This window comes from Pistacia vera, unplaced genomic scaffold (assembly GCF_008641045.1).
Source record: "Pistacia vera cultivar Batoury unplaced genomic scaffold, PisVer_v2 Contig117, whole genome shotgun sequence".
In the NCBI taxonomy this organism is placed as follows: Eukaryota; Viridiplantae; Streptophyta; class Magnoliopsida; order Sapindales; family Anacardiaceae; genus Pistacia; species Pistacia vera.
In genome coordinates this window covers 2,187,679-2,209,817 of record NW_022195215.1, presented here as the reverse complement: position 1 = coordinate 2,209,817, position 22,139 = coordinate 2,187,679, and the positions used below count along the sequence as shown (strand labels likewise).

Sequence of the window (22,139 nt, the reverse complement as noted above, 5' to 3'; positions counted from 1 at the left end):
TTAAATTTTAATTGATCATCTATTCAACCTAATTACTTTACTGAAATATAAGTTATATTAAATTCTAAATACAGTAGTAAGAAAACGAAAAAGGAAAGTTATTTTGGATAAGAGGCATGCCTATCATCACTAAATAATAATTTCCTCTCTTAATCACTTTTTAGATTTGTACAAGCACACATTTTAATGGTTTTAACTAAATATTTTATGAGTGGGAAACTAATACTGATTGTCCCATATTCTCTGTATTATATATTGTATAACTATTAACATGTAGCTTTGTTTGACATAAACACAATAGTAAACTCAAAATCATTTCTCATTAATGCTCTATTGTTATTCTCTACACTGATCAAAATCAAAATAGATCCAAAATGGGTCCTCATTGTTTTATTATTTTGAACCCTTGTTGTATGATTTGAGTCTTCTACTGATCTCCTTCTCCAATTCTTCTAGGCCTCCTACTTCTTCAATTTCCTGCAAAACAAAACCACATAAAGTTAAAACCAAATATCAAAATTGAACTTTAAAAGAATAATAACGAGGGAGATGTACCTTAGGTCCTAAGAACAAGCCATATGGGACACCGTTGAACTTCTCCGAGTGGTGGAGCTAAAGCCAAAAATTTTAAATCAAAACAAAATCTTGGTCGTTAAGATCGTGTAGGATTATACATTAATATAAAAATGGTTAAAAGATAATTAAAAAAGGTTTAATTTTGTATTTACCTGGTGAGCAGCAGCAACTCTTCTGAAATAAGGCACGTTGGCGATGGGACCTACGGGGAACCTTTTGTGAACCAAACCGTCGTGGACGAACATGTAGGCCATACCAAAAACTGTAATGCCAAGACCCTGCTTCCAAAAATCATGTGCAATTCATTAATTAACAATTAAGCCGTTAATCAAGTATTATTACATATGATAAAGATAATGATTAAAGTGTGACACAGGAAAGAAAAGGGAACTTACAGCACCAAAACATAAACCAGGAACCAGGCCTTTGTGGAAGAAGCCATAAGCGAGAAGAGCTATGGCTGGAACCGCGTTTATAATTGCAAACACATCGTTGAGCTCAAAAGGCCCTTCTCTTGGTTTATGGTGAGACTGCAATTCAACAATCAAAAACTGATTGGTTTCCCAGAAAAGTAATACTTGAAATTCTTGGTAGGTTACAAAGCCGGAAGAAGAAGAAGCATACCTCGTGCATATGCCACAAAGAAGCATGCCATAGAGCTTCATGAGCCCATCTTGCCCAAAATTCCATACCCACCTGAATATTTTGAAATAGAAGAACGCAATTCTTGTAAAAAACCAAAATTTTCATCATAATTTCCAAGATTGAGAGAGAAAAATGGAACAGAGAACTCACAGCAGCACCAACAGAGAGAGCAAATGTGCCAAACATTTCAGAAAATGGAACCTCTCCACCCTATTTAAAAACAACCCGATTGTTAATATATATAAATATCAGCAAGAGTGTTTGTTAACTCGGAGAATAAATTAAGTATTCTACCTCCATTTGCCAAGAAAACCGGTAATAAACAGCCATGACAGCCATGGAAGTAATTCCTAAACTAGACATGACAGCAGCAATAAGATAAGTAAACCTCTCGGATTTCTTCCTCGCCAACTTCTCAGCCACGCGAGTAGCTGAGATCTGAATATCCATATCGTTAGAGGTGATCTCATTCGCTTCCCTGAAATTCTCGATCTGGGTAGTTTGTTTTTTCTCCTCTAGAACAAAACAAACCGTGAAAGTAGAAGTTGTTCTTCTAGGCCCCTTAGAAAAGTTGCGGTAACCAGGTGGAGCAAGAAGAGGTGTGGTTTTTGTGAAAAGATGAGGGGTGTGGAAGAAACGGGATGGTTTGGCGACTATGGTGGCGGATAAACCGACCGCCATGGCTGGTTTATAACCGACTTGAAAGGAGCTCAGTTTTCTTTTATAGAAGCACTCGCTTGAGCAAAAGCGAGAGAGCGAATGGCGTGGAGTGTAGACAGCAAGGTCTCCTCGCTTGGACTGGAGGTTAAATGGGTAGAGACCACAACTTCTGCGTAAGAAGCTTTAAGGTATAAAATAACACGCCATTGGTTAAAGAGAAAGAGAAAGAGAAACAAAAAGGCCATCCTTTATCACTTAAATTACAAGAGTGACATGGTTGACCAAAATAGTTGACTTTCTGAAACTGAATATTATTTTTTTTTTGAGTTAAGGTTTTATATTCATTTATAGGATATAACCGAAATAATTTAACAAATCCAATTGTTCTTGGATTGAGTGTCAACTTAGTATATTATTAACTACCTCTAATTAGTTTGACAGTTCGTTGAAAACTCTTTTTTTTATTACTTAAAAATTTTTGATTTCGAATTTTTTTGATTATTAATAAGGAGTAACTACTATATTTTTATCTAACCGTTAATTTTAGTGTTCTTATAAACTAACTGAGATTCGTATAAATTTTCTCATAGTCTCTAGAGACCACAAAAAAGAGAAAAAACTTAGTATATTGTATTGCCAACTCCCTAGACTTACCTGTTAATAATGGTGGTGTTTATATACTTTTCTAATTAAAATACAATTCATATTTATTTTTCTAATTCAATCGGGTGATGACACTTAAACCCAGTTGGTACTAGTACAACTCACTTTTGGTTGGTTTTTTAGGTGGTGATTTATTGATAGAACTTACCCTTGACACATTTTTAGTTTTGACTAACTTATTTGATCAGTTTAGGGAACTTAGATGGTGGACTAACTCACTCCTTTTTTTTATTTTTATTTAATAACCCATATTACGAATGAAACCCTAGAATTAATTTAATACCACTTGTCAATTACCCAAAAAATCTAAAGGTGCGTTGATTTATATTTTGGATAGAATTTTGAAGATAGTATTAGATAGTTAGATAGGGTTATGATTACGAGAATATGATTTACAAATATGTGTTTAATAGAGTATTTTGACCTTAATATTTGTGTTGAATATTTGATTAATATATTTCTTATAAATGATTTATTAATATATATTTTATTGCATTTTGATAAAATTATGTATATTATATATATATTTATCAGTTACATTTTAATAATACTAAAATTTTATTGGTAATTTGTCACCCGTATAATTAAAAAACAAAAACCTATATTAATTTCAAGTACTAATCCAACTGTTTAAAAACATCACTAATACATATATGACAAAAGTACTAATTATCAACCCTTACAATCATTATTACATGTATACTCCATAACAACTACGACATGGTTCGCGTGGGGGGTAGTTCACGATAAATGTGCGACAGATCTGGTGGTGTGGGGTGGTTTACGGTGTGGTGGTTCACGGTGTGAAGAAAACTAGAAAATGAAACACAATACAGTGAAGAAAACTAAAAATGACACACAAATGCATGAAGAAAACTGAGAAAATGAAATACAAATAGAGAGAAGAAAGCTGCAAACTGTACACGTCAAACTGTCAGGATCAAATTTTCAAAGTTCTATTGTCTGAATAATAAGCCAAACACTATTGGAAAAATCGGTTTCAGAATACAAATAAAAATAATAAGCCAAACAGTCCTAAACTATTGGATGATTTTATTGATATATTTTTATAAATCTAAGATCCAATTTATGTACGTACTTTTTATTATCTATAACTTTTTCCTTTTTACTACCATCAAAACTTCCTAATATGAGTGCTTTTGTAAAAAGTGGAGGATGTTATTTAATTTTAAGAAAATGAAGACCTTACGTTTAACAAACATTGCAATGGATGGGTAATAAAATGTGATTAATGAGAACTTGAAGTCTATGGCATAAAAAAATGTGATTATTGGATAATATAATATTTTGATTTTACTATTACGAACCACTTCAACCGAAAATTAGGTTGTATTTGGAACGGTGGCATTGGTGTAATTTCGATGAAAAACGAGGGCATGTGGACACGAGTAGGAAGACAAGTGTCAAGTAGACACAGAAAAACGTGAGGCTGATGGGCGACCGTAGGTAAGGCTATGAATCGACAGCAAAGCAAATGTTTCGAAATTGACATTATAAACTCAAGCTCTGGATTTTAGCTTATACAATCACGCGCTTATGAAGTATGCCACGTAGCTTCCACTTCAATCGCTAACTACCACTGTCCTTTTTTCGGATATTATTGTCTGCCACATTATTGGTCCAATCAGATACTTGGCAGCTGCGTGTCAACATTTCAGTTCATCGGAATTACACTTGGCTTTGCAGATTGGTTCTCTCCCAGTCCCAGTATGACCCAAAAGAGATTTTTGTTATTTAATTTGATTTGACCATAAAGAAAATCAATTGATGAAGTTGGTGCGAACTGAAATTGATTTTTGACTTAATTTGACCTTGGCGATATTAGATTATATTAAATGATATTAAACAAAACAAAATTAATCTCTCTAGATGGAAACCAGGCGGTGGTCTGGGGGCCCTTCACCAAGATTCTTGCACTTTAACTGATACTGACATTTTGTTGGTGATCATGAAGTTCCCTAAGGCCCAGAACTTCCAAGCCCATATTTGGAAAATGGGCTGGATCACATTGACCCAGCTGTTTTAGGCCCAAGATAAAATTTTTCTAGGTTTTAATACCAATTCTCAGTATTATAAAATAAGTTTTGGTATGTTTAGGTGGGTTTTTCATCCTAAGCATGTTTAGCTCTCTCTAAATTCAGATTTGGTAAATTGGCTTTAATCCTTTTGGTTTTGTGCATGAGGACTAGTTTACATTCAAATATTTGTTTTCCACAAAAATAACTTCCACTAAACATTAAAGCACAACAACCCATCATTGTGACCCTCCAAGTAAATCATAGACAAAGGTATTACCTTTGCGTCCAACATAGAATCGAATCTGAGATTGTGGGTTAAAGCCATGCACAACCCCCTTGGTTTGCCCTTACTGATGGGTTACCCATGGGTGGGTATTGTATCATATTATTCTTTCTAGCTATTTCCATTGTTGGTTTAGAGTCCTTTGGCGGATAGTTTAGTACGAATGAAAGATTTTGATTCAACCTTAATTAACAAAAGGAAGATAATGCGGGTGGGGTGACTTCCACATTTAGTGTTCAATATCACGCACAGCATTTCTAATTAAACATGTATCCTTTTTCTCCCCAAGTTCAATGCATATTGAATATGCTTAGCCTTAATTATCATGCTTCGCACTACTAAAGAAATAAAACGAAGAAGAGGAAAAGAGGAAAAAAGAAAGAGTAGAACAAAACCATTCAATTGTAAGCAAGCATTGTTGCTGAATTAATTTTTTTTATTTCCTTTTGTGTTTTTGGAATCTAGATTTTTATGCCCCTTTAATTAATTTCTCCATAGGCCATTGACATAACAGTGAGATCCGGCATCTGCGGGTAAAAGTGCCAGGCATAATATATCATCACATGCAATTATAAGCCATTTTAATTTCCTTTTTGTTCAATCTCAGGTCCTCTGATTTGATGTCTTCCATGAGGGGAAATCACAAATAAACTAAAGCTAGGTAGCTAGCTTGGATCACCACCTTTTATGATAGCTAAAGCGAACCACATAGGAATAATGAAACTCCAATTCGTACCAGAAATAACGCATGACTACCAAGGAGATATGAAAATTTTGAGGCTGATAGATATGCACGTCCTTTCTAGTGTCAAATATATACAGAAATTAAAAGTGCCATTTCTTTGGCTTTCAAGCATTTTCCTAACCCTAGATGCTCTTGCTTTTCAACTTTTTCTTTCTTTAAGAATTATAAGACATGAGGGGTCCAATTGCTTTACTAGGTCAATCAAGCTTCTCTTTCTCCCTACATTTGAAGATAATTTTTAAGAATTGGATTCTTTTCCATGACAAAGATAATTACTCAGACATTTATCCAGCAAAATTCTTTTTCATGATAGATATAGTCATGTAGATTGATGTGAGATCCCACCAAACGAGAATCTTAGTACAAGATCAGATCACATTTCCAGTCATGATTAATCAGAATTGCTTTAGGGCTAATGGCTTGATGAGCCCTCACGATGGTGATGTTAAACCGAATCCAACTCGAGATTTTCATGGGATGCTTTTTTTGTTGGCTTAATTCTCAGTCATTTCATCAAAGTCACATATAGGTAAGCAGCCGCTAAGCTTTTTGGATTGGCCGTAGATTGACCTAACAAATATAATATATAAGAATATTTGATATTATGAATCAGTAGGGAAACTGCAAAAGAATGAATAATGATGCTATGCATTCTAATTTTATTAATATATGAGTGACATGTATTCTGTGAAACTAGCTACAACAGAAAGCTCTAATAGCATAATGCCATAATCGATCAACAAGATCACTCTTCAGTTACCGTCATCTGAATTTCCCTTTTTAATCTGAATTGCTTTTTCAATGAACAAGGAGGTAGAAGCAAGTTGATTAAGGACTTTAGTTAAAAACAGAAGAATAAATATATTTCCAAAGATAAAATGGTGCAGTGCGCATATACAGTACAAAGTCATGCAAAATATAAGAGCCGATACTTCTATAAATTAGAACAAAAAAAAAAAAAAAAAAAAAATCAACAACAACAACGAATGTGCTGCAAAGATATATATTATGCATATGTACTGCAAAATTGTTACCTAAAGGAAGACCATGCTGAATCAATTCGCAATATCGAGAAAATTAAAATCTTTGCGCCATCTTCGAGTTCAAATACTATTAATTATGTTTTTTCTATTTCTTTTGATTTGTTTAAGTTTTTTATGTTTAAATAATGAGATGATGTAATAAAACCCTTAAACCTTTTTTTTTTTTGAAAAGGTAAATATGTATAAAAGAAAGAAAAATGTACAAAATACAAGGGTTATACCTCAAAAGAAGGTCAGAACTGACCAAAGCGGATGTGCCCATTTTTTTTCAACACGCAAGACAAAAAGTTGGGCACAACACAAGTGCTCTAAGGGAGCATGCAGACTCTATACAAATGAGGCAAAGGCAAAGGCGCCCTAAGGAGCACATAGACTTTTAAAAAAAATAAATAAAGCAAAATCAGTCTGGCAGGCGCCAGATGGCTCTAGATTGAGGAAGAATGTCATACTCAGAGACCAAGTCGCAGGCTCGATCTTGGACTAAGGTGAAAAACTCATTAATGACATCATACCCTAAACCTTAAATTCACATTCAAATTGATGTTTCATTTTACATAATATTGATGTGTAAATAATGAGACGATGTAATAATAAATGATAAAATGATGTTTAATAGAATATAATATCACTTGAGATAGAAAATTTTAATATACCATTTGAAAAGTTGAGAAGTTGAGCGATATTATAACATAATTGACAATAAGATAGATTATGATATTTCAAGGTAAGTATTCGATCATATTTTGTAATGCTTTCTTTTTAGCTAGTATACTCGTAAAATAATCACTAAAACTCATTAAAAATATATATAAGAAAATACACATATATATACGAGTAATAAAGTATGAGTCCCTATTTTTTTTTTTTTTATATACAAATATTTAAAAAATATTCTAAAAAATAGCAACTTGACAGTGTAGCCCGACCCTTCCACTGCGTGACATTCCGAGCGATCGCAACTCACCTATTACCTGCAAAACATTAAAAACAATGGAGTGAGCACTAATGACTCAATAAGTAAACCCACTATGTTACCCTTCTCTCTCTCCGTTGCTTAAAATTCCAAATTTTCTTTCCTTACATCACATTTCCCGATTATTCTCTATTCTTTCCCTGTTCTTCTCTTTGTTCTTTCTCTATTCTTTCTCTGTTTTGCTCTCTGTTTTCTAATTTTTTCACTACCCATAATAATGAGCATGGTATTATGCATACTCATGATGCAAATGCACAAATGCATAAATTATGCATTTTCTTTTCTATTTTTCTTATTCTGTTTTCTTTATTTATTTATTTCTTTTCTAGTCTTTCTTTCTATTTTTTCTTTCTTTTCTATTCTTTCTTTCTTTTCTATTTTTTCTTTCTATTCTTGCCGATTGGACTCGGTTGAGGCATGGATTTGGAGCCTTGGTCGTGTGAGTGAATTCTCTAATTCTGGGTACAGTCCTCATCCACACACACTTCTAACGGACTGTACATTTCTTCTTTCTGAATTCTGAGGCCGCTTACTAAAGACAGCGTGCATGTGGGACTATGTCACTCACGGCTCCTTATCGCAACAACCTTCTCTTCTTCTTTTTTTTTTTTTTTTTACACTTCTTTAAGAAAAATTCAGATTTGAATATCTTTAATATTCTCATTTCTTTCTATTTTCTCTTTAATATATTCTAGGGCATTTTCATGCTCTTATGAATATGTATGCATGTAGATGGTTTCATGCTTATAATTCTTTCTAACTTCATATATTTAAATGCAATTATGCATTATGGAATGCAAACAAGTCCTTCTCTACCATCTACAAACACATCCCAAGGTAACACATAATCATACTCATACATGCACTTCTCCTTGGCATTTCATCAAACAATTCATGTGCACAAATCAACACTAATTTGGTTACACTTTTATCTCTATTTTAGGCCACCAAAAATTTGGAATAAACTCCTCCATAATTAACACCAAATCTGCCCAAATACACACTTCAAAATTTTCACTTCAATTCTTCCAAATCTCATCCAAACATTCATCAAATAACAACTACACCAACACAACTTCTCATGGATAGGTTCTAATCATTATTCAACAGCAAATCCATCAATAATTTTACATATAACACATATATATATGCATAAAGAAAGTTCTCTACACAACATAACTTAAATCATACTTAGGGTAGGATTTACTTACCTTTGATATGAGCAAATTCAACCCTTTAAGAATCTCCTTTGATCAAACTCTCTTCCTCTTAAATCCTATGAGCATAAACTATCAAAATCAACACTTTAAAAACTAAAATTCACTTCTTAGTGCAAGGATCTTACCTATAGAAGCTTAAGGTTGAAAATCCACTCAAAAACACCAAAAACTTTTGAATTTCCTTTGAAGAAGCATTGAAGAATTTGAGAGAATATGGAGGTGAAAGTGGCGTGCAAATGGGTAAGAGTGGTTGGGGTTTCACTCTTCAATTTGATATAACATAAAAATTATATATAGTTTTCCATTTTGCCCTTGCACTTTCTTTAAAATTTCATCTATGTCCCTTAATCAATTACCATAATACTCTCATTTTTATTGCATTCTCTATGAAATTCTATCTCTTTTCACTCTCCACAATTTCAACTAATTTTGAGTGAAAAGACCATTTTACCCTTAATACAAGTTTAAGGCATTTTCTTCACATTTTCCTTAAAATAACCTTAGCAAAAATCAACTAAAGGAATAAGAACATAAATTAAATTATGTACCTCCATGTGGGTGTTACATATTTACAAAATGTTAATGGTATCCTTACTATTTTAAAGTCAGATGGCTCTAATGAATTATTTGGGGTCACATTCCAGCTATCCTCGGTTTCCAAGAAAGTAGAGCTGATTCATTTAGAATCACATTTTAATGTATGCAAATATCATGATATATGAAATCCTTATAATTAAATGTATCTACGTTCACATGAAGATAACCATGGTAAACTACCTTTAAGTGACCGAGTGGTTTGATAGGAATTCTTAAGTGTATTACTTAAGAAATCATGAGTTCGAGTATCCGCTCTTTGGTTGCTAATAGGGGTAACCACTAGAACTCTTACTCGACTGGTAGTTCCAAGGTTTTAAGAGATTAATTGAGATGCGCGTAAACTGGTCCAGACACCTTTGATCATAAAAAATTCCACGTCCAGTCATATCAATACCCTCCTCTATCGCTTGTGAATGAATTACTTTCATTCTTGAAACAAAAAAAAAAAAAAAAAAAAAAAAAAAAGAAGATAATCATGGCATGTATTATCAATCAGTCCCAATCGACTCACATGTATGAAATCGTATAGCAAGGCACATCATGCATGCATGTTTCCTTATAAAACTATCACACAATATATACTACGTATATAAAATAATTAAATTTACATACATATCCTCTCCTCCAATATAAATTCTTGGAACTATTAAAAAAAGATATGATGTCACGTGTAAATTAATTAATTAATATCGATATGAATTCTTATATTTGTTCAATTAAAAACTCAAAAAAGAGATGATCATATCTTAATGTAATACACATGCATATATACATGTGGCTAAATAAATAACATCCACAAATCATATAATGTATCTATCTTCTATATATATTGGAGTCTCTTGGTAGTCAGTGCTGAATGAAGAACTAATTAGGATAAACATGAGTAGACGTGGAAGCTATGGCGGTGGGCAGAGTTCGCTTGGTTACTTGTTTGGTTCTGATCAGGAGCCAACCCAACCTCCGGCCTCCCCAGTAACAGTGATCAAAGCACCATGGTGTACTGATGATAACAGCACTAAGGAAGCCCCAAATGATTCATCATCGAAGAAACCGAAGGTCTCTAACAATCATCACAGAGCTCAAGGGCAAAACTCCGGCAACTTCCTTACTGTGAGTAATCCCAGGAAACTCTTCTAATGGAGGAACTTGGAAAATTAATCAGAAAAAGACACTTGAGTTCGAACACATCACCAACCACTTAATATATGTTATATGATTTCTTATTCTCTTTGTTTTCTTCAATCTCTTAACTTTTGAAAAATTATGTTTGCTATTCTGTTTAGGATCGTCCATCAACGAAGGTTCAGTCAGCTCCAGGTGGAGTGTCATCTCTTGGGTATCTGTTCGAAGACAAGTCAGATAACAAGTGATCCTACTTTCTATATATATTTTATATATATCTCCCAAACTCTCTGGGGAGATATATATATTCCCTTGTCTTGAATCTTGAAATAAGGGCTTTTGTTCCCATAAATCAGATGTTTAATTAGAGCTTGATCTTATAAGTAATATGAAAACCATGATTAATGACTGTACGTGTTTAGGGTTTCTCGAGTCCTGCGCACGTTTAGCTAGGGTTTGAGAAATACGTGGGATATATCATGTAATTAAGTTGCAGATTGTTCATGATAATCAAATATAATATTTTCTATATATATATATTCTGAGATGGTGGCTGCTTTCAGTCGAGCTATAAGAGTGAGCGGTAAGTTCTCATGCTACAAAATTAATTTAACGAAACCTCTTTTCAAGCAGTTTTATAAATGTTATCTTAAAATTAGAATAAAGATCATGCGTTTGAAAAGCTTAAGCTTGGATTCGTTCTCTCTGATCAGTGGTTGTTTTTCCTTTTTCCGTGAAACAGTGCTTTCTTCATTGTCTTTTGCAATTTCTAGATGTCCCTTAATTTATTACTCACATTCCATATCTAATTTATCCATTTTTCCAGAAAGCTCCTGGAAATTAACCTCCACCTAATCCGTTGACCCGTTAATTAAGTTGACATCGCGTATATATTTATTTAATATTTTTGAAATAAGATATAAACAAATTTATTCTAACAGAAATAAGGTAATTAGATTGAGAGATGATAATTGTTAAATTATACAAGTTTTAGAGTAAATATAACTTCTATATATATATATATATATATATTGTTAAGATAAAATTAATAATTGTATCTTTATAATTATTAATATCAATTAATATTATGAAGATCAATTATGTAAACTTAAATTTTTTATTGAGTTCATTTTCAGGTTTGACATTGACTGGTAAATTTTTTTTCTCACAGTATAGGATTCTTTCCAGCCAAGGTTTGAAAACAGACTAACTTTCATCTTTATATGTTTTTCTTTAAAATGGTTAGATTTTTGGAATGCCTATGTAATGTAATTATATAATTATTATTAATACTCATTCAATGTGTGAAGATGGAAGAATTAAATCAAAACTAACGTGTTATGATGTAGAACAATTTTCAATCAATTAATGAGTAACACCAAAATCAAGATAAAATTGAATATAGAGAATAATACTTTTATTATAAAAAAAAATAAGTACATCGCTTTTTCATATTGTGAAGTGGTTTGGATGATATAGACTTTATTTTCTATTTTTCTTACAGTTGTTCAGTTCTTCTAGTACATATGCATACTCTCTCTTGTTTATGTTATAAGTAATATCCATGGTAGATTCTATGATTTGTAACATCTGGTCAATGATTTTTTTGAATTTGTCTCTTGCAGTATGTAGATCATCCAGATTGGTGTCAACTTTTTTTAAAATCTCCCTCAATTCTGGCATTCCCTGAAAAATGTCTAAACCAATTGCAGAAACAATATACAATCAAATTTTATAAATATATGGAAACAATAACATAAATGTGTAAATATAATTATGAGATGAACTATCGACATATCAAATTTTTTTTTAGTGGTTTTTATATTCCCGCAAATATGTATCATCGTTTTGTTTGACATTTTGTAATTTAGGATACAAAAGATGTGCCGTCCGATGGTGGTGGCCGACTGTCAGCAATAGTTGTGTAGGTGGGTGTGTTTTTGTTAATTTATAAACTTTTATTGAGAAAAATAATTGTTAATGTTTTGAGTTGAATAGAATATGATTGAATTTTGAATTGAATAGCCAATATTAAAACAAATATATATTTCACTGGATTGGAAAGGATATGGTTGGAAAAGTTAAACAAATGGGGGGACAACCTCTGAGCTGATGCAATGTAATTTGAATTGTTAATTTATCTTTATGAATACACCTGATTATATGAAGATTCTGGTTGCCTCGGTGGAGAATTATTGTTGTTGAGGTCGTTGTTGGTATTCGTTGCATATTCTTTTGGTTGTGATGTTTCGTTAGCCATTTTCAAATTAAGTTGTAGAGAAGAAAGGAACAATTAAAGTGTATAGTATCTGAAGAAAGTTAAATGAGTGATTGATGTTAGAGCAATATTTATAGGAGAATAGGATATGAAAAGATGGAATATGAATAGACATCTGGTAATAAATAAACGTGTCGATCGAAAAAGTGTTAATAATTATTTGGATAAGGTAATACGAAACGTTAGTAGACTATCGGTAAAATATTAAAGAAAACCGTAATAAATATTTTGTTAAGTGTGCAACATATTTGTTAGGTAGTTAATGATGGTTCGGTAAGATGTTGAGTTATTATGATAAATAAACACTGTGATTTACTAATAATAAAATCTTAGTGATACATTTTTAAATGATGGACAATAAATATTTTGTCAAGTATCAAAGTCAGAGATGATAGGATGATGTCATAATATATTTATTAATTTTTTAATTGTAGTTCGGCAATATGGTTATGAAACATACATATAGTTCGACTTTGATCTTATTTGATCAATAATGCTAAAAAAGTTTTTTTAAATCTGTAATAGAAATGGTTATTTCTAGTTTTTTTTTTAATTAAGATTATAATATATTTAGATTGATATTTGTTGAATATGTTCAATTTTTTAACATTTTTATAAAGAGTTTTGTCTAATATTGTTATTAAATATCTATTAAAATATTAAACAATTTTGTTACTTCACATTAGAATATATCTTGACTTGTTTTATGTAAATGGAAATAGGAAATAAATAGAGGGAATAAATTTGAACTCATCTTTTATGCGAGAATGTTTGAACAATTTATGGGTATTGTATCACACAATATAAAAGTTGCTTCAGGAAAATTAATAGACATTTAGTAATAGATAGACACATTGATTGAAAATGTGTTGATAACTTATTGCGCGATAAGATACAAAACGGTAGCAAAACTGTTTGTGGCGCATTAAAAGAGAGCGTAATAAATAGTTAACAATGGATCGACAAGCGGGTTTCCAAAATATGTTTTGGTTCAGTGTAGAATTTAATCTAATGAATAATGGAATGTAAATTTATTTTTATATGTTATAGGAATAGTATTTAGCTTGCTATTTGTCGAACATGTTTAATTATTTGAAATTGTCATAATCATTGGTGTTTAATATTTTTATATTTACGTTTTACTGATCATAGTAATTTTGTGATCAATTTTTCTTTATAAGTTATTAAATATTTGGATCAATCATAGATAATTGAGTGAGTTTTAACTTCTATTTTCAGATTAAACTAAAAAACATTTAAATTTGTACATGTGCAAGAAATTACATAAGAAACTTACTAAACATTAAATTTCATACAGACTATTTGATAATCCATGTTACATATATGGCATGCGATATTTTCTAGTGATGTTGATCTGTCCCAGTGTATACGATTTTGATTCTCCTTGTTGCAAGTCCCAAATATTCGTCTTTTAATGAGAATTGTTGCAGTTGGAGTCAGGGACTTGAATTCTTCCCTGCAATATTTCAGTTTGTAGAAATGATTACTTAGTTTTACTAATTTCATTAGAATTTGTATACCTCTATTGTCATGTACAGTAAGCAGAGCAACGATAGTGTGATATATTGCTTGCATGTTATATTTTTGACAAACTGCAATCAGTAATTTTAATCCAATTTATGTATCATGTTCGATGAAGAACAAATGTGTTCCCAGCAGTAGCAAAGCTTGTTTATTTTCTATTTCTACAAGTGTCTTCAGAATTGAAAGTCCTGCTATTGTTATTATTGGCAGTTTGTGTCGTTGTTTCGAAATGTCCATTCTTTGTAATTTTGTTTTATGTTTGCTTGTTTGTTCAGAGATTTGCACTTGTAAATTGTATGGTAAGTAATGGTTTCGAAGCACAAGATTCTTAATGTTAAGAAAAAAAAAAAAATCCATAGTTGGGAATTACAATACCATTACCTTATGATTAAGCAATTAAGAATAAACAAGTGTGCCAAATATGACTCAGTTAAATATGGATCCTAAAATGCATTTTGTTTTTTGTGTATTAGAAAACTATTAACAACTAAAGATGCACATGGTTCGGTAGAGTCATTTGTGTGGTTAATAATTATTGTTATAAGACTGCTGTGGAATAAGCCACTATCTTATTGTTATTAGTTGCATGTTTAACTATTTTGTATAATATCATTTTCTGTATGACTAAGCATATTATTAAATCAATTGATTAATGAAACAAGATGCTTTTAGTAAAACTTATGTTAACCGTATTGCTTGTAAAGTGGTGTGATCTTTGTTGGTTGCTTTTATAATGATTCGTTGTAGAATTTTTGATGGTAATTGTAATAGACATGTGGGTTGTTTTTTTTTTTTTTTTTTTTTTTTTTTTTTTGTTATTTTGAAAGGAATCATGATGTCTTGGTGCTGTTTTTTGGGTGCAAGTATATGGAAATTATGTCATCGATATGGTATCTGTGGTTTATATAGTTCACGTGTGGGTAGCGAACAATGTTTTTTTTTTTTTGCTTAGATAATGTTCTGTTAATTATTAATAGGAGTCAACGTTGTTATCTGAATCTGGGCTTTAATAGTTTTGTAAATTAATGATGGTTGTATTAATCATTTAATGTTAAGTATTACTTATATTTAATTGTAAACGGTCCGCATTCATGTTAATTTCTATATAGGTATATTAAGCATTTGAGACATTTGATTAGTTTTAAACTAGTGGGAAACAGATCATGTTTCATCAAAATAAATGTCTTTTTTTTATGAATTCCATTAATATCATATAAATATCTGCATAAACAGTGTCATTTATTTGATCAACACTTTAACAAAAGCTGTATATTAAGAATGACATTTAATATCACAATATGAGATATCATCAAAATATCAATCACATCAATCAAAAAGTAAGTACATTAACCCATAATTAAAACTAAATTCTAATATCTTGATTTTTAATAGTAATGTCAAATAAAAAATATCACATAATAGTACAATACATCGATCAACAATAAATAAACATGGCGATCTAATAATAATGATATCTTATTGGCACAATTTTAAAGGAAACGGTAATAAATATTTTGTTAAATATTCAAGTCAGATATTGTGATGATGTGATAATATATCAATTAATATAAAATACTTATACGGTTCGACATTGGTCTTGTTTAATTGTTTATGTCTTATTGAGTATGTTAGTTTGTTAATTAAAATTTTGTTGATTCACATTAGAATGTATTTTGATGTGTTTTGTTTAATTAGGAATACAAAAGAAACAGATGGAATATGAATAAAGATGTTATAATAAATAAACATGGTTGTTTATGAAGAATAAGATCTAATTGACATGAGTTTAATAGAAAGGATAAGAAGAATAAATTGGAAAAATAATATGGATTGTATGATTAGACCATATAATATTCAGGTAGTCTTCTCAACTTGCATGAGTAATTTAATAACATCTGTGTACAATTGATATTAATAATTATAGAGGTATAATTATTAATTTTATCTTAACATATGGTCAATGACTTCTCTAAATTTATGTTCGTATCACTTTAATATTATGTAAATTATTTATTTAAAATTTAAAAGTATTTATTTGTTTTTTGAGAATACAAAAGGTGCTTTGGGAAAATGAATAAATGTCTAGTAATAAGTAAACATATTGATTGAAAAAACGTTAATAACTTTTTGGATAAGAGGATACAAAATGGTAGCAAACGTAATAAATATTTTGTTAAGTATTCAAATAAAAAACGTCATGAGGATATTATAATATATTGGTTGGATCGTGAATAATGGTTCGACAACCGTGCTCCAAATGGATGTTATCGTTTAGCGTGGGATTTAATTTGGTTGTAAAAAAAATTATTTATCTTAACATCTGGTAATGACTTCTCTGAATTTATGTTGGTATCATTTTAATATTATGTAAATTATTTATTTAAAATTTAATTTTTTTTTTGAGAATACAAATGGTTCTTTGGGAAAACAAATAAATTTCTAGGAATAAGTAAACACTTCGATCGAAAAAACATTAATAAGTTTTTGAATAAGAGGATATGAAATGGTAGTAAACTTAATAATTATTTTGTTAAGTATTCAAGTCAGAAACGTCATGATGATATTATAATATATCGGTTGGATAGTGAATAATGGTTCAGTAGTCGTGCTCCAAATGGATGTAATCATTCGGCCTGGGATTTAATTTGGTTGGTAATAGAATGGAAGTTTTTTTCGATGTGCGATAGGAATGTTTATCTATAGATTTTGTTAATTTACATTATAATATATTTAGATTGATGTTTGTCAAACATGTGTAGACAATCCAATGAGTTTTTAATTTCTATTTTCAGAATAAATTAAAAAGCATATAAATTTTTACATGTGTAATAAATCATATAAAGAACTCACTAAAAATTATATTTCATACATACTATTTGGTAATCTATGTTACATCTTGAACATGTGATATTCTCTGGCAACGTTGATCCGTCCCAATGTATACGATTTTGATTCTCTTTGTTGCAAATCCAAAATATTCTCCTATTAATGAGAATTGTCGTAGTTGGAGTCATGGACTTGAACACTTCCCTACAATTTTTCAGTTTGTGGAATTGATTGGTTAGTTTCACTAATTTCATTAGAGTTTTTACACCTCTACTGTCGTGCATAGTGATTAGAGCAACAACGGTCTGATATATTGCTTGCTGGTTATTTTGTTTGCAAGATGCAGTAAGTAGTTGTAATCCTCTAAATCTATCATGTTCCACGAAGAACAAATGTGTTCCAAGCAGTAGTGGAGCATGCTTATTTTCTATTTCTGCAAGGATATTCAGAATTGAAAGCCTTGCCGCCGTTATTGCTGGTAGTTTGTGTCGTTGTTTGAAGATGTTTCTTATATGTAAGACTTACTTTACGTTTGTCTGTTGGTTTAGAGATTTGCACTTGTAAATTGTAAGGTAAATAATGGTTTTCAAACACAAGATCCATAATAATAAAAAATAAAAAAGTGTTTTCCAAACACAAGATCCACAACAACAAAAAAAGAGAGTGTAAATAATAGTTTCAAACGGTTGGCAATCATAATATCATTACATGTATGATCAAGAAGTTAACAATAAAAAAGTGAAAAATATGGTTAAGTTAAATATTGATTCTAACATGTATTTTGGTTTTTATGTATAGAAAGCTGTTAAGAACTAAAGACACAAGTGATTCGGCATAATCCGTTTCAATTATTGGGAGTTGACATACGATTTTCTGTATGACTAACAAAACGATGAAATCAACAGATTAATGAAACATGATGATATTAGTAAAACTTATGTTAACCGTATTGCTTGAAGAGTGGTGTTGTTACTCTAAATTGCTTTTACAATGATTCGTTGCACAATTTATGATGGTAATTATAACAGATTTGTGGGTTGCATTTTTGTTCTTTTGAAAGGAATCATGATGTTTTGGTGGCTTTTTTTTTTTGGTTTACGTATATGGAAATCATAAAGTTGTTACAGTCTTAGTGGTTTATATAATTTTTGTGTAGATATTAGATAGCAAACAGTTTTCTGTGTGTTTGGATTTGGTAGATATTATCGTGTTAATTATTAATAAGAGTTAGCGTTGTTATTTGAATCTCGTTTTTAGTATTTTTGCAAATTAATGATGGTATTTATATTTTTGTTGAACATTAATTATTTGATTTTGTTATATATATTAGATATCGTTGCTTCATTGTTTATTCTACCAAGAAAAATTGATTATTCTATTCAACGAATATAAACTTTTTTGGTCATCATCATTTAATGTCAAGTATTAATTTATCTTAAGTGTAAATGGTTTGCATTCATCTATATCTCTATATAGGTATATTAAGTATTTGATACATTTGATTAGTACGAATCTTTTTAAAGTCATATAAATTAATGAATTGAATGATATTTTGTGCATTGTACATGGATTATGTGCATATCTTATGCAGGTGTCTGATGCTCTGAAAGTTCTATGAGATGATTGGGCAACTGGTCAAACGAAAGAGGGTGCCTCTACTGTAAGAAGATGGGAGGATCTAGACACTAACATATTGGAGAAAATCTTCCTGTGTTTTGATGTTTTCCAGTTGACTTCTGGGATTGCTCACGTTTGTAATTCATGGCGTTAAGCTTGCTATGATCCTTTGCTTTGGAAAACTCTTGATTTGTTAATGTTGAGATAAAATTTCATCAAAATCCCATTAGAGCCATATGTTTATGTGGATGAGTGTTCTGATAAGAAATTGACTCATTTGTTGAAGATTTTGTTGAGTGTCAGCCGGGGACAGATAAGAACCTTGATTTTTCACTTCAATTTGTATGTAGGGGATGAACAATTTACTTATATTGCTAAAAGGTAATTTTTTTATGTTTCTGTTTAAAACTTTGCTGAAAGGTAATTTTTTTTAATTTTTTATTCTCATTGTTTATTGACTAAGTCTTTTTCATTGCCTTTGGTACCAGTGATCATCATCTTTAATTTTCTTTTTGGTACAGTGAATTGGGAAGTAACCCACCATATATTGTTGTCTGCAGGTGCCCCCAACTAAGGGGTCTCGTTATGCCAGCTTGGAACAGAATAAAGAAGGATGTAATTTGCAAGGCCATTCGTACATGGAGATCTCTTATATCCCTAACAATGCCTAGTATAGTAAATCCACCTTATCTTATAGAGGAAATAGCCCTAAATTGCAAGAACTTCAATGAACTCAAGGTCATGGTCCTTTTGATGTTCTCTTTGCTTCTACGATAGCCAAATTTCTTCCAAATTTGAAGACTTTGAGCTTGAGATGCTCAGTGATAGTTAAGGATGCCCTAATGCTTATATTGGACGACTTACCAAATTTGGAAGTCCTCAACAGATCACATTGCCTTCTTATAGAAGGTCCACTGCTTCCTCCATTGATGCTCGAAAAAATTATTAAGAAGCTAGATAAAATTATCAAGAAGCTAGATAAAATTATCTTGGAGAAGGCTACTCGATTATGTGAGTTCTTAACATGTACTGAGCACTCATGCATCATGTGCCAGCGTACTCGAAGTGATAAAGGCTTTATGAGGTGGTACAAGTATGAGGAAGGCCTATGGAAAATGGATGAGGCGAGGTCTCTTGCTCTTTGATTAGAACACTGTAGAGACTATAATTTTAACATTTTGTTGTGCTTGTATGTAATATCTACATAATATGTTGTTGAATAAACATATATAGAATCGGTCCATTGTGTTTTAGGTTGTCATCCTCCTAATGCTTTCGTTTTAGGTCGTCAATATTGTAATACTTACATGATGATCTTCTCCCATGGGAAAAGTATTATCTGTCTGCATAATTATGTACATATGGTAAAATTTCACTTTCTGTTGCTTCAAGTTGACCTTTTGTTGTCCATTAATGTTATTTCAAAATGAAGTGGTTTCAAAGTAATACGCAATTGAGTATTTTATATGTTTTCAATTCATGTTATTTATTTTGTAATTGTTAGTGTCAAATTCATTTCTATTGTCAGGTTTAGTATTTGATAGTGAGATTTCAAAGGAATCTTTGATTTTCCCTTCTTTTATACTTTGATGTTAAGTTATAGTGACATTGTTCGGCTGAAGTGGTAATATTAAAGTTTTATAGTGCACTGTCGTTTTGGCTTTGTAAAATTCGTAAATGATGAAAAACGTTGTCGTTTAAAATACTGTTAAAGAAAATATGCGGGTTTAATATTTAGTAGTTTACTTGAAGTAAATTTGGGGACATAGGGTTTTCTCTGTCAGTTTCAGCTTTAAAGGCATTTGTCCCAGTCCGTTTGTCGCGTTTTCCACGTTCATCTTTTCTCGTTGATTGAAGTTGAGATAAGTAAAGTAATTTTTCTTTAGTTATAGTGACAATTTCGTTTTTTATTTTACATTGGTCTAATTAATTTGTCATCGATTTTAACTTTGATTAAAGTGCATGTTATTCTTGCGAAGTTATGAGATTTGTTATCATTGTTATAAGAAGTTGTTGTTAGATGGTTGTGCTGATAATTTGTTGTGCTCAGGTTGTTTATTGGTCTTTCTGGTAGTCATCTTGCAAATTATTTTCTTGGTAAATTTACTACTGAAATTGGTGTCTTTCTTACTACGATTTTGTTTGTTCAGGTTAGGTTGTTTATTTGTTGTTGTGGTAGTCGCGTTGCACACTATTTTCTCAATAAATCAACTGCTAAAATTGGTGTTTTTGTCATTATAATTTTGTTTATTATCTTGTTGTATTTAGTGTATAGTGTAACACTATCGTTGTTTTATGAATTGATGTTATGAAATGCCAGCAGTACAAATGCTTCAGAAGTTACCATCATTGTTATCGTGTAATTATCTATTTATTTTTCGGAACAATTGCCTAGGTTTTGGTATTCTCTGTAGTATGTTTGAGATATTGTTGTTTTAATTTGGGTCTTTATCACGTATCACGAAGAATAAATGTCTCCCAAGTAATAACAAAGTCTTACAATTTCTATTAAGTTGAATGATTGTCTATTTTCACTATTTTTATTTATTTTTAGATATTGTTTTTTCATTGTGGTAATGGCTCCCAAAAACTTGATGACATTTATTCGAAGACTTGATTCCGTAGTTCTATATAAAGGAGGATCAAGCAGTGATTCCAAGTCAGAATTGTTAACGCCTTTACAGATCCTGTTTTACCTGCTTCAGCCTCCAATTCTGTGAAACTTGATTCTGGTTCCTACCATATTAAATTGATTGAAGAAGTAGATAATCAGTTAGAAGAAATTCCATTACTTAAATTGGTGAAATGGCAAAAAACCTGTCGGCAAGAGGGTTCAAATACGAATTTTGAATGAAAATGGAAAAATCTTTTTAAAGAAGAGCTAGACAGCAAAACATTCGGCCTAGGGAAAGAGGTAATATTTTTTCACTTTATCATGTGAATATATACTTTATTTGGCACAGCGATGTTAACGTGGTTTCATTGTTTTTGAAATAGGCTTATGAAGGTTTCTTAGAAATCAGAGAACGTTGGCTTGTTTTAGAAGATATGATATAAGATTTGAAAAAAGAAAATGAAGATGTGATTTCTGAGGTTCACAGATTGGAAGAACAGTTGAAAATATCAAAGGAGGCGTTTGAAAAGGTCAAAACCGAATTGAAACACTGTCAAGAATCGTTTAGAAAGGCTGAATAGTCTTATGCAAATGAGCAGCAGCAAAAAGAAGTCTTTAAAAAGAAAAGTAATGAATTGTCTGAAGAGAATGATAACATCAAATCTTTAATTGCACAAGCTGAGAAAGATAAAG

The 22,139-nt window shown here is 31.0% G+C and overlaps 2 protein-coding genes and 1 pseudogene across 2 annotated transcripts; 2 read left to right on the top strand and 1 right to left on the bottom strand.

Annotated features, from left to right (window-relative positions):
• Positions 1–301: 301 nt before the first annotated feature.
• On the bottom strand, positions 302–2,036 carry LOC116107134 (beta-carotene hydroxylase 2, chloroplastic-like). Its single transcript, XM_031393446.1, has 7 exons — positions 1,516–2,036; positions 1,372–1,431; positions 1,201–1,272; positions 972–1,106; positions 729–854; positions 556–612; positions 302–477 (listed from the first exon to the last, which is right to left on the bottom strand). The coding sequence occupies exons 1-7, from the start codon at positions 1,900–1,902 to the stop codon at positions 394–396; spliced, it is 921 nt and encodes a 306-aa protein (XP_031249306.1). The 5' UTR covers positions 1,903–2,036; the 3' UTR covers positions 302–393.
• An 8,287-nt stretch (positions 2,037–10,323) lies between these two features.
• On the top strand, positions 10,324–10,814 carry LOC116106678 (protein SPIRAL1-like 5). The gene is made up of 2 exons (XM_031393030.1): positions 10,324–10,554; positions 10,728–10,814. Exons 1-2 carry the CDS (start codon positions 10,324–10,326, stop codon positions 10,812–10,814), a joined length of 318 nt encoding a protein of 105 aa, XP_031248890.1.
• Positions 10,815–11,112: 298 nt separating this feature from the next.
• On the top strand, positions 11,113–19,977 carry LOC116106671 (annotated as a pseudogene).
• The last annotated feature ends 2,162 nt before the right edge of the window (positions 19,978–22,139 follow it).

Excerpts from the sequence above, each read along its gene's own strand:
- LOC116107134 (XM_031393446.1), bottom strand. The coding sequence starts at position 1,902 with ATGGCGGTCGGTTTATCCGCCACCATAGTCGCCAAACCATCCCGTTTC. Across the intron at positions 855-971 it reads CTGGTTTATGTTTTGGTGCT|GGTCTTGGCATTACAGTTTT; the intron begins GTAAGTTCCCTT and ends TTTTGGAAGCAG. Across the intron at positions 613-728 it reads GAGTTGCTGCTGCTCACCAG|CTCCACCACTCGGAGAAGTT; the intron begins GTAAATACAAAA and ends TTTTGGCTTTAG.
- LOC116106678 (XM_031393030.1), top strand. The coding sequence starts at position 10,324 with ATGAGTAGACGTGGAAGCTATGGCGGTGGGCAGAGTTCGCTTGGTTAC. Across the intron at positions 10,555-10,727 it reads ACTCCGGCAACTTCCTTACT|GATCGTCCATCAACGAAGGT; the intron begins GTGAGTAATCCC and ends TATTCTGTTTAG.